This window comes from Morus notabilis, unplaced genomic scaffold (genome assembly GCF_000414095.1).
Source record: "Morus notabilis unplaced genomic scaffold, ASM41409v2 Scaffold314, whole genome shotgun sequence".
NCBI lineage: Eukaryota > Viridiplantae > Streptophyta > Magnoliopsida > Rosales > Moraceae > Morus > Morus notabilis.
Window position 1 is genome coordinate 902,943 of NW_010360279.1, and position 12,403 is coordinate 915,345.

The window sequence follows — 12,403 nt, forward strand, 5'->3', positions numbered from 1 at the left end:
TTTCGTTGAAGAAGACGATTGTACTTCTTACCTTTGCTTTGATCTTGTCCGTTGAGTACAATACGTGGGGTCCACTTGTGCGGAACACCATGTTCCCTATCGTATTGGATTGGATGAGAAATACTAACACAGATCACGACCACGTGCAATGCATGTGGGGGAGATAGATGAAAAATCTTTTTATCTTTTCTAAAAAAAGGAATTAATTTAATAAATACCCTTTAATATTATACATTGTTTCAACATGCTCTCTTAATTTGGAAAATGATTCAATTTACCTCTTAAAATATAAAAAGTAGTTCATAACACCTCCTAAACTGATGTTTTTTCATAAATACCTCTTGAATTATCGATTTTGTGTCAATTTACCTCCCAATCTTTTAAAAAATTATGGGATAAGTTGACACACAAATAATAATTAAATGGGCGAGCTGACTTAAAATTAATAGTTTTGAGAGCATTTATAAAAACATCAGCATGTCATGTCATTAGATATGAAATTTCAGGCCGCCAGCCCAACCTGGCAACCCGAATGGGCTCGACCCATTATTTTTCACTAGGTTGGGCTAGGTCAACCCTAAAAAGAGTATGATTGGCCCTGTCCGACCCGAAATTCACAAGATATTTTTAATAAATTTTTTTTTAAAAAAAAGTCTTCGAATCGGCATGGCCCAGCCCGAATAAGGTTTCAAGTTTAAAATCTAGGCTCAGCCCAGCCTAGAGTTAGGGTTGGGTCGAGATCGAACCAATAGTGCCGGCCCTCGGCTCAGCCCGTGTAGTCCGGCTTAAAGTTGCAGCTCTACGTATCATTATTTTGTTAATTTTATAAATGTATGGACATTTGAAACTGAAGTACATACTTACGAGGGCGAAAAGAACTCTTTTCAAAGTTGAAGAGGTATGTTAAAACAAAATACAAAGTTGAGAGAGCATTTATGAAATTTATCCAAAAAAAAAATACACACGCAAAAGGAGTACAAGAAAAATGAGAAAAAAAGAAAGAGGCCGTGCAAAATAATGCAATTGTGTTAATCAATATAATTATACTTCTTCATTTTTTTTCCAAGCTGTTCCTCTATTTTTATACACTATAAATATATTTTTCGCACTTAAAAAATTTAGTTTAATTTTTATATTTATGTATTCTATTAATAGAAAGGTAGCAAAAAAACACGACTACTATTAAATAGTTTATGAAGAGTATTTTATAAATTTAGGAAATTTAATAAAGCCCTAAAAAATCATTAAATTACTTTAAAAAGATCATTAAAATTTTTTTTTTTTAAAAAAGGAATTGAGTTTTATGTTTTTTACGTGTTAAATACCTTTTAAAATTAAATTTGATCTTAAATACTTTTTAAAATTAAATTTGATCTTATTAAGGGTATTTTTATCTTCTTTAACATATATATTTACATAGTTTTTAAAAATAGAGGATTAAATTGAGAAATAATGAAAACTATAAAATATGTAATTAACCTTGATTTCAGCAATTCAGGAAAAAAAAAAAAAAAAAAAAACCCCTTTGTATTCAGCAAGAAAATATAATGTGGATAGCCAAAATTAATGTCCGAGAGAACGTTAGATTATTACAAGGCATGGTTGTCGTTTTCGCTGCGGCTCTCTAAAAAATAAAAAATAAAAAAATGGGGGAGATTCTCAGACAACAGCCCCCCCCCCCTCTCTCTCTCTCTCTCTCTCAGACAATGTTGGAGCTGTCGTAGCAGAGATTGATTTGCATCTTTTACCTTTTCTTTCTTCTCTCTCTTTCAAACCAAACCAAACAAAGCGAGAGAGAAAGAACAAATGCTTATTAAACCCTAACATTCATTCATTGTTCATACATACATACATACATATATATATATATATATATATATATATATAAGTCGCTCTCGGCTATGGCGTTTCACCGGCGGCGCAACCACTACTCGCACCGCTTTCGCTACGTCCTTCCGGTTATCTCCGTCGTCTCCGGCACTCTTCTTGTCCTTCTCGCCATTCTCTCTTTCCTCACTCCTTATCCTATCGATTCTGATAACCTCCGCCACCGCGTTCACCGCCAACGTTCTTCGGTACTCTCATTTCATTTTCTTCTGCGTCTTGAATTCCGAATGCGACCTTTTTATTTGTTTGTTTGTAGATTTGTATTTGTTTTTAATTACGTTTGATGATTTTGGTTCAGTATAATGTTGGCGTGGACGATGCGATTGGACCTACGGTGTTCCGAGTTCCGGTTAGGGTTCTGTTTTTCTGTGATTTAGATTTTGGTTTTTTTTTTTCAGATCTTAATTGTCTCTTTTCTTTTTGCTCCTGTGATTTGTCGATTCTTTTGAAAATCAGAGCAATGGAAGGAAATTGGATCGCGATCTTTGGACTTCTAGGAATTCCAAGTACTTTCATGGATGTAGCAATGCTAGCAACAAATTTCTGAGTGCGTATTCCTTGTTTTTTTTTTTTTTCTCTCTGTTGTATTAGAAATTGTACTCAAGGTTTCAAATTTGGAACGTTTCTTTTATTCTTTGCATGCTAAGATGAAGATCGTCAATCTCGATGAAAACGGAAAATAGGATGAAGCTCCCTTCATGATTAAAAGTTTTGAATTTGCATCAGTATGACAGTATCCTTTTCATAATCATAAACGGTAGAAGTCTTAGTACACGTTATACTATGTTCCCAATTCTCATTCATATCTAGTCCAGATTGAGTAATTGCTTCCCCTAGATGTGCACCTGTACCTGTCTGTTCTAAGCACTATCCCGCAGAATGTGTGGTATTATTATTATAATCGAAACCGCCCTTGGGGTTATATGACACAGATTATGCTCTAACAGATTTATAGTAACACGATCTTAGGAATGGTTAATGATTGATTTGGTTTGTAGATACCGGATATTGTTTGATCCTAAGGTCTACGTTCTTTATTCCATGTGCAGAATCTGAAGCTATTATGCATCCTAATAGATACTTGGCAATTGCAACCAGTGGAGGCTTAAACCAACAAAGAACTGGGGTAACTTTCTTGACTTGTCACTTGTGAATCATGTACATTGTGAGGAGGAAGGAAAAAAAAAAAAGAAGAAAACTTTGAGAAAATATTTGTTTTGCTCCTCATCAAGTTGTCAGAGAAACTAAGTGTTTACTGGGTCATCTTATCATATCAAGTAAGGCCTAGCGTGAATCCAAAGGATTATAGAATGTTTTGGTTTTTATCAAGCTTGAGAGCATATAAATCTAGCAGGAAAAAATTAATTGAAAGATATTCAGAATCTGGAAAGGGTTTCATATAGTTAGGTCGTACTTCACACTGCCTGTTTTATTTGCTTGTTAGCATCCAACAAATACTGATCGGAATTTTGATAATTGGGAGGAAAAATGAAAAATAGATCTTAATCATTTTTTATTTATATATTTAGAATTAAAATAATATCATAGTTGCTTGTCTTAATGTTGCGATTGCCGTTATAAGATCACTCTGCAGTTGTCTAACTGTTGGTTATGAAGCAACAGAGCACATTTAACTCAAATCTTTGTCAGATTACAGATGCTGTTGTCGCTGCACGTATATTGAATGCCACTCTTGTTGTTCCAAAGTTGGACCAGAAGTCTTTTTGGAAAGATGCTAGGTAGTCACGAAATGATTATATTTGCTCCACCTTTCTTATTTTTCAAATATAGCAAGCTGAATCTTTGGAAATAGAGTACATATTTCATTGGTCAGCTCCAGAGCTAAATAGTTTTTCCTCTTCTTTTCTCCCCATTTTTGATTGCAGCAACTTTTCTCAAATCTTTGATGTCAATTGGTTTATATCATTTCTGGCAAATGATGTTAAAATCGTGAAGGAGCTGCCGAGAAAAGGAGGGAAAACATGGACCCCATATACCATGCGTGTTCCAAGGAAATGCAGTGAGAGATGTTATAATAATCGTGTTTTACCTGTTCTTTTGAAAAGGCATGTAAGTCTTAAGTTCTCAAAACGCAGAGTCTTCTCCCCATCATTTTCTTTCCAGATACAAAGTCTATAATCTGTATTGGAAATATTATGAAAATGGTCATTTGAACAAGTTCTTGCTGTTTTATATTACTCTTAAATTTTTTAATTTGTGATATTTTCTTCTTATGAAAAGGTCACTATGCCATCAATGTCAAAAAGAAAAAATCCTGGGTTTGCTGGACATTTATTGATTTTCATAGTTGTTGAGGTGTTTTGAGTATTTCGCCCCCCGTGTTTTTTCTCCCTACGCTCCTTATCGTTCTGAGCATTAGCATTAATATCAGTGTAGCTCTTTTTCTTTTTCTTTTTTTTTCTCCTTTTTGTATAATGAATATTAACTTGTTAGTGTGTTTAAAACTATTGAATCGTGTTATGGAAGAGTTTGAAGTTTTATTTTCCCTCGACTTGCCATGCTTTCTGTTCTTGAATTGTCTCGAATAAGTATCTTGCAATTACAGTTCTTCTTCTTCTTTCATCATGATGCTCTTATCTAGCAATTTGAAAGGTGTCTAAGGATCTTCATTCTGCAACAGGCTGTTCAGCTTACCAAGTTTGATTATAGACTTGCAAACCGGTTGGACACTGATTTGCAAAAGTTGAGATGTAGGGTTAACTACCATGCTTTAAAGTTTACTGATCCAATAAGGAAAATGGGTGAAAAACTAGTACATCGGATGAGGATGAAAAGCAACCATTATATTGCATTACACCTGAGGTATTCTGATTTTCTTATGTCATTCTTTTGGCTCTGAATTTTAAATGTTGGCTTGTGCATATACACACACGTATACTAATACATGTATGTAGAAACACATTTCCTCATCGCTAGTTATACTTATGCTTTCACATGTATACTGCATGAGTATAAATTCTCATTTTTCTTTTACACGATCTGGCAAGTGTCTGCATTTTTTTTTTTCTTTTTCTACTGATGCACGCTTATTATAATGAGAGGGAAATGGCATACTTAAATTTTTGGAAAAAAGCTGATTTTTTACATTCCCGAAGTTGCCACTTATGAGAGTCGTCTGTTGAAAATTATCTTGGTCCAATCATGTTTACTTTTGCAGGTTTGAGCCTGATATGCTTGCATTCTCTGGTTGCTATTATGGTGGAGGTGATAAGGAGAGAAAAGAGTTGGGTGCATTACGAAGGAGGTGGAAAACTTTACATGTAAGGCTAAAGTGCTCTACTCGAATTATCTAAGCTAAACCCTTGGAAATATTGATTCACAGTACATAAAGAAAGAATAACAAGCACAAATAAAGCAACAATTCAATATCAAGAACACAGTTGTTTCCTTCGTGAGATGATATAGAGTTTAATGTTTTAATCTGTGAATTTGATTCGATTTCCGTTACAGACAAGCAATTCTGACAAGGAAAGGAGGCACGGTAAATGCCCACTCACCCCTGAAGAAGTTGGTCTGATGCTGAGAGCATTGGGTTATGGCAGTGATGTTCATATTTATGTGGCATCTGGAGATGTATATGGAGGAGAGGAGACATTGGCACCGCTAAAAGCATTGTTCCCTAACTTCTATTCCAAAGAGACAATAGCCTCCAAGGAGGAGTTAGAATCATTTTCTTCATTTTCTTCTCGTATGGCTGCTCTTGATTTTATAGTTTGTGACAAAAGCGATGTCTTTGTTACTAACAACAACGGTAATATGGCCAAAATATTGGCTGGACGAAGGTACAAGATCTGTTTGTATTTCCTCATGCTTTCTTATTTTTTTCCTCCTTTTACCTGCACGTTTACTTGTCTTTTCTGCTAATACAGGAGATATTTTGGGCATAAACCAACCATTCGTCCCAATGCTAAAAAACTTTACCGATTGTTCTTGAGCAAAGAAAACACGACATGGGAAGCATTTGCCTCTAAAGTTCGTACTTACCAGAGAGGCTTTATAGGAGAGCCGAATGAGGTGAGGCCTGGCAGGGGTGAGTTTCACGAAAACCCATCCACCTGCATATGTGAAGATTCCGTGGCCAAAGAAAAAAGAGATTCCGGACCTAGAAAATATGGTAAGGCAGACAATGCAACAAGGAAAGAGGAAGTGTTTGACGACCAAAATGTGGATGATGAACCAGATTGGCCTGAGTCTGAGGATGATGATGATCAAAGTGGGCTTCAAGAGAAAGGCATTCTTGATGGAATAGGTTTGGACAATGATGGAGTCACCTCTGAGGAACCTGAATTAGAGGATATGCTGTCAGACTAAAGAAAACCACCTGGTCCTGGGCCAAGAGTTTGCGGCTGCAGTTTTCCAAAATGTATTACCATGCGTCCACCGTCTTGTATATAACACCAGAAGAGAAATTTGTTAGTGTCCATTTAACCTGGGGCGCTTGTGAAAGCAAAGACATGACATTGACAAACATCCTAGTCGTCCGCGAGGTATGCGCTGGTCTGTAGTTTGTAGTTGAAGAGCGAAGAGCTAAAAATAATGTTGAGCGTTCAATCTTTGCGGCGAACCAAAGGGTATGAGGTTAATCACAGAATGAGGTAATGGAATCAACTTTTGCATAGAAAAGCAGCTTCTAATCAATTACAAGCAGCTTCCCACAAGTTGAATTTGTGTTCTCCCTTTTTCCTTTACATTAGTTTAGAATTTATTTCATGGGAAATGATGAGCGTCCGTGGCGTATAATTAGGTTAGAAGATTCCTTTGTAATGGTTTTGGTTCTTTTGTATTTTTATATTTTAAATTGGTTGTGCATTGAAAACTCTTTTCAATCCTGAGCTGATCAATGAATTGCTCTTTATTGTTTTTGTGGGTGCGGACTGTGTAGGGGCCAAGGGCTAGGAAATAAATTGTAGGTTTAAATAGAAATTTAAACTGAAATTCCAATTTTTGCGAGATTAAAGCACTGTAGCAGCGATGCAATCCAGGAAATACCATTTTAATAATAGAAAATTTAAACTGAAATTCAAATTTCGTGTACAACACGTCTGAGATACCAAACAGAACCAAATAAACTTGGATTTACTAAGAGAATTGTCAACTTAGTGGGTGCAGCAATTGGATGAAATATACGTCTGAGGTACCAAAAAAGGAAAATAGAATCGCTTGAGAAGAAGTTACAAAAGCTGAAGTAGGCTCAGGAATTAGAGGAAGAATGGAAGAAGTAATTACATAAAATGTCTACTATGAAAGGCTTGAACTTAAAAGTCTACTGTATACAATATTACAAAAATATCTACTTGTGCTAATTTGTAACCTTAGAATTCAATCCTCATTACTCAGGGCATAAATTGGATTAATTCACCATTGTTTTGACTTGTAACATCCCCATTCAGCAGCCTGCAAATAGAGGCTTCTTTCGGCCATTTTAGAGACAACAAAATTCAGAAGCACTTGTTCTTTCCGTGTGTTTTCCACTTTTAGAGTCATTAGGAGCTCCGGTGATAGAGTGAAGACACAGTTAGAGTTCGCTAGAGTGGTTCTTTCGTGTTGAAATTCTGCTCACCGCTGTTATTGTTAGGGATGACAATAATCTCCACGGGGATCGAGATAGGGATGGAGACAAAATGTAGTCTCCAATTCATGGTAGGATGGGGACGGGGAACTACTCCTCACCCCACCTCCGCTCCGATATGAATGTACTATTTTTTATTTAAATATATATATATGCACACACATAATCTCTTAAAATTACTTTTTACTTAAAAAAGAATAACTGAGCTTTTTTAATTGAGAAAGGGAAACTACTGATTATAATTCCTTATACCAGGAAAAAAGGACAATTACCAATCTTCTCATATATATTGTATATGCACATGAGGATGCACTGCCTAGTGCCTCCTCATCCTCTTTTGTACCTAGAAGGATAATTACGTTTTTGTTTTGATATTTTTAAATTTTTTTGCTTATGTATTGGTTATTACTTTTGAATTCAGCTGACAATATATTAAGAATTTTGTTTTTATTATGGAACCTTTCATTTTGGTTTAAATTTATAATAAAATTTTACTCTATTTTTATTTTAAGTCGTTATAATTTTAAAATGCATAGTTCTACATGATAAGGAATTGAGCAGGTATGGAGAAGACTCACCCAATGGGGAATCTCCGACTCCGACCCCACCCCTTCTTATGCGGGGATGGGGACGGGGATGGAAATAATCTTAGGGGGATGAGAAATAATCCTCAGCCCTCACCCCGCCCTATTGCCATCCCTAATCGTTATATACTGGGAGACAGCCGCTTGTTGAATTCTCAAGCACCTGTGAAAAGGACAAATCTATGTTAAGAAAACTGTAAGTTTCACAGACCTCGACGTTCTGCTGGCTTCAAATCCAATTTCAATTTAGGGTTGAATTTCTGGTTGTAGTGTTTGTTTACTCGTTGAAATTTTATGCTAATATTAAAATACATGTTCGATTCTATTATTTTGCTATATTTATTAACAGAAAGAAATGTTTTTTTGGCTTTTTAATTCGTCAATAAACCCAAAAATAAATCAAAATGAGGGGGGAAAGGGGACAAATAAGAGAGGGAGTTTATATGTACATTTCCTCTATGGGTAGGGCACGTAAAATTGCAGTTGACCACTTCAAAATGGTAGGAGATGAGGGAACATTGTGTTTCTAGATGCAGGGTAGTACTATAGTGTAATAATCTGTCACGTGGTGCACAATCAGATTGGACAAAGTTCTAATGAACACGTGACGGACCAAGTAAAATTTTTTTTTTTCCCAGTTTTAAAATGTACAAATATAAATTGATTAAAATTTTGAATTAGGGAAAGTGATAGAATGTACCGGAAGTTGATACCTCAGAATAAATTTTTATCATTGCACTGTCATGGCAAGAATGTTAACCCAATGGTCGCTCCATTTTGAGAGCGTGTTCTGCACGCCCAAATCTGGTCCGTCTCAATCGGTAGATTTTAGTAATTGAGTTCAACTGTTTAAGTCGTCCTTTTCATTTATAAGCATATGCATAGGTCAATTTAAGGCACGAAAGCGGGCTCCGTTATTATTATTTCAAAAAGTTTATTAACTGTGTGTATAAGACGTTTGGTTGGACGATTTAAATCATATGATTTAAATTATTTTTTTATTTACGTGTATTTTTTATGAGAGAAAATACTGTAGCGAACTACGAATCAGGGAACGAATCCCTCTACTAAATATTTTGCCAATTTTCAAATTTAACCCTTGAAAAATAATAGTTGTTTGATTTTCATATTTTGTTCCTATAATTTAACGGAAATTTTTTTTGTATTCTTTACTTATCAGCCGTCAGATCTATATTTTTTTTTAATCTGATTCAACTTTTGATTAGATTTGTGTTAAGTTTCTAGTGACGCTTTGGTTTTAGCAACCGTTTTTTCACTTTTTGTGATGACAAGTGTAACACTCACTTAATATAATTCTATTTACCCATCTAGTCATATTAAGTAGTGTCACTTTTTTTCCTTCTCTTAAATTTAACTTAAATGTGCTAAATAAAAAATATTGACAAATTTAAACTTTTAAAACTTCATAACTAGTAAAAACTTCAAAACATAAATGATAGAACCCAATATAACATATCTCTCAAAAATAGGCTCAATTGTATACTGTATCCGCCCTTATAGGCTCACAAACCATATCTACAATAAAGGCCTCCAAAATATAGGTTAGCTAATCCATATACATTAATCTCGATCCTCAGGAGTGCGCCAGCTAACTGTCTAATTCTAACTAATGCTGGAAGTGTCATCGTCTGCATCACCATTAACTGAGTGGGCCAAAACTCAATAAGTAGAATAATGCATGACATAGCAATAATGAAAATATGCATGACTTTATGAATTGATAACATCTTTAATTTCACTTTTCATTCTCTCTCTTCTATCTTATGTGTGCATTTAGGGTTTCTTAGATGGGGTAGTATCCAAGATACCTCATCGAACCTTGTGGCCACAAAATGAATATAATATCAAATGTTGTGGTGTGGGGCAATAACAAATAAACATTCTCTATCTCCTCCGTGATCATCGAGGAAGCTTCCCACACCGCAAAGGTCCATTGACCTAATGATCACAAATATATTAATATAAAATGCTATCATGTGGAGCAATAACATTTATATATCTCTCTATCTTCTCCGTGATCATCGGGGAAGCTTCCCACGCCGCAAGTCTCCACGAGACAAAAAGGTCCGGCAGTCTCCCATCGAAACATAAAACCCGTCACAAGTCACTTATATATCATTTAAACTCACTTATATACTCACTTACCACTTAACATACTCAATGCCTCGTATCTTTCATCATGTCGTGTATGCATGCTTATGCCATCACCAACAACATGAATTTCATATGCTCAATTATCACAAACTTTAGAACACATAACATATGCGCGACTTTTATGGTGATATAGGTGAAATTCTACTTACCTTGTGTCTTCGAACTATTATGGAGGCTCTTTGGTATCCTCTTGGGGGATCCAGTGTTCCACACGCCTATGAAATATCAAATATTTTACTCACATTATTGCCCTGCCAACAATAACTAATATGCATACATTAAGGAGCTCATTTTCCTAATTTAAACCTTCATTCAACCTTAAGTCTATTTCTAACTTTTTAAATCATAATAAACCTTAAAAGTAGAATTAAATTAGACTCACGAGTGAAAGTAAATGAAAAACGAAATAAACCCCAAATTTTGATGACTTTTATAATTTTCCTAATTTTTAATTATTTAATTAATAATAATATTTTAATTATTTTACTTCATATTTATGAAAATATGAGTTTACAGGTTTCAAACGCTTCAACGGTGTCTAAGAGAGGGGGCGAGGGTTCAAAACCCCAAACTAGGCCAATGCCTAGTCTGGCCGAGGGCAGGATTGCTAAATAAGGCATATATAATACCAAGTCATTATTTTCGTAATGAACATATAAAAAAGAACAATATCAATTTTCACCATGTCATTATTATAAAATTAAAACAGTTAAATTTACATTTATTTTACTCGTATCATTATGATAATTACATTATCATTATGTTGATGCCGATTCTCTTCTTTTACACATACTGAAATTTATAAATCTTTATCATAATTACATTATCATTATGGTAATGATGATTTTCATATTTGTTTTGTGATATCTTTTTTTTAATAAGTTATTTTTATCTTCTATGATTCTTTGCATCCGAATTTCTTATAAAATTTTGAATTTCTTTTATATCTTTTTTTATTTATGTGTTTTGTAAAGAAAGATTTCATTAAATGAAATAATTTGATTTTTTTTACAATGAAATAATTTGACTTTCGTATTTAAAATTGGATATTTTATATCCAGATTTTATTTTATTACCTTTCATATTTTGATGATTCATTTTTTTTTCCTTTTTCATTATATGAGGACATAAAAGTCTTTATATGTGTAGTAGAGGATATTTTTGTAAATAAATAAATTAGTAGACATTTTTAGATTCAATGTGTTTTAAGTAGACATTCCTGTAGATGACCCTATTTTTAATCAGAACTAGACGTTAGTCTAAGACTAAACTGGTTTTATTTTTAAATCATTTGTAATTAAACGCTGAGAGGGGAACCTAGGCTTTAAAATTTGTTTAGGATTCACAAGATAAACCCACCACAAAAGCATCTCATAACGCTTGATACAACACAACGGCACTTATGAAGATTTGATTTGACTAGTCAGCAATTAAGAATGCAATTATGTGACGTAGAACATCATTTTCAGTGAGAAAACAGGTTGTTTAGATGGATTCCTTCTAACATGATATAATTCTCATATGAGAATAATGAATAGGTGAAGAGACTGTTAAAAAGATGGGACAAAATTGTGTCAAAAATTTCAATGGTTGTGGATTTTCTTGTACCCAGACTCCAAATACAAGTGAAGTTACCCCTCAAAAAAAAAAAAACAAGGCGGACGCGCCCTCAGTCAAGTATGTACAACCATTTAATCCTTCATTATTCATAACATAATCATATAGATATCATATAACCCCATGTGTTCCATAAATGCATTCCTTTTTCTTTTTTCTGAAAGTTAAATGCATTCAGAAACTAGAATCAAAACAAGGCGGCAAAACATGATAAACGTAATCATTCCTTTTTCTTTTTTGAAAGTTAAAACAATAATTATTAGGTTTCTATCCTAAAATAACATCATAATTGTAGTCGTAGTCATATTCATATTCATAATCATATCGACTACATAATTTCAACAAAACCTTGTATGCTTCGCCACTGTATTTTCCTATTACACACCGTTGCGTTGATTATTAATCAATTTATATGACATACATATATATATTATCATACTCAAAAAACATAGCACATCAAAAATCATAACCATTATTGAATTTGTGCACAACTACCACTAGGACCCCGTGCATAGTTAGGTTCATTGAACCTAGACATGATTTAATTGAA

At 34.1% G+C, this 12,403-nt stretch overlaps 1 protein-coding gene across 1 annotated transcript; it reads left to right on the forward strand.

The window, feature by feature from the left end:
- The first annotated feature begins 1,724 nt into the window (after positions 1-1,724).
- LOC21407596 (O-fucosyltransferase 16) lies at positions 1,725-6,743 on the forward strand. Its single transcript, XM_010096276.2, has 10 exons — positions 1,725-2,075; positions 2,186-2,236; positions 2,344-2,434; positions 2,937-3,013; positions 3,538-3,626; positions 3,774-3,957; positions 4,529-4,710; positions 5,066-5,168; positions 5,359-5,690; positions 5,778-6,743. Exons 1-10 carry the CDS (start codon positions 1,902-1,904, stop codon positions 6,217-6,219), a joined length of 1,725 nt encoding a protein of 574 aa, XP_010094578.1. The 5' UTR covers positions 1,725-1,901; the 3' UTR covers positions 6,220-6,743.
- The last annotated feature ends 5,660 nt before the right edge of the window (positions 6,744-12,403 follow it).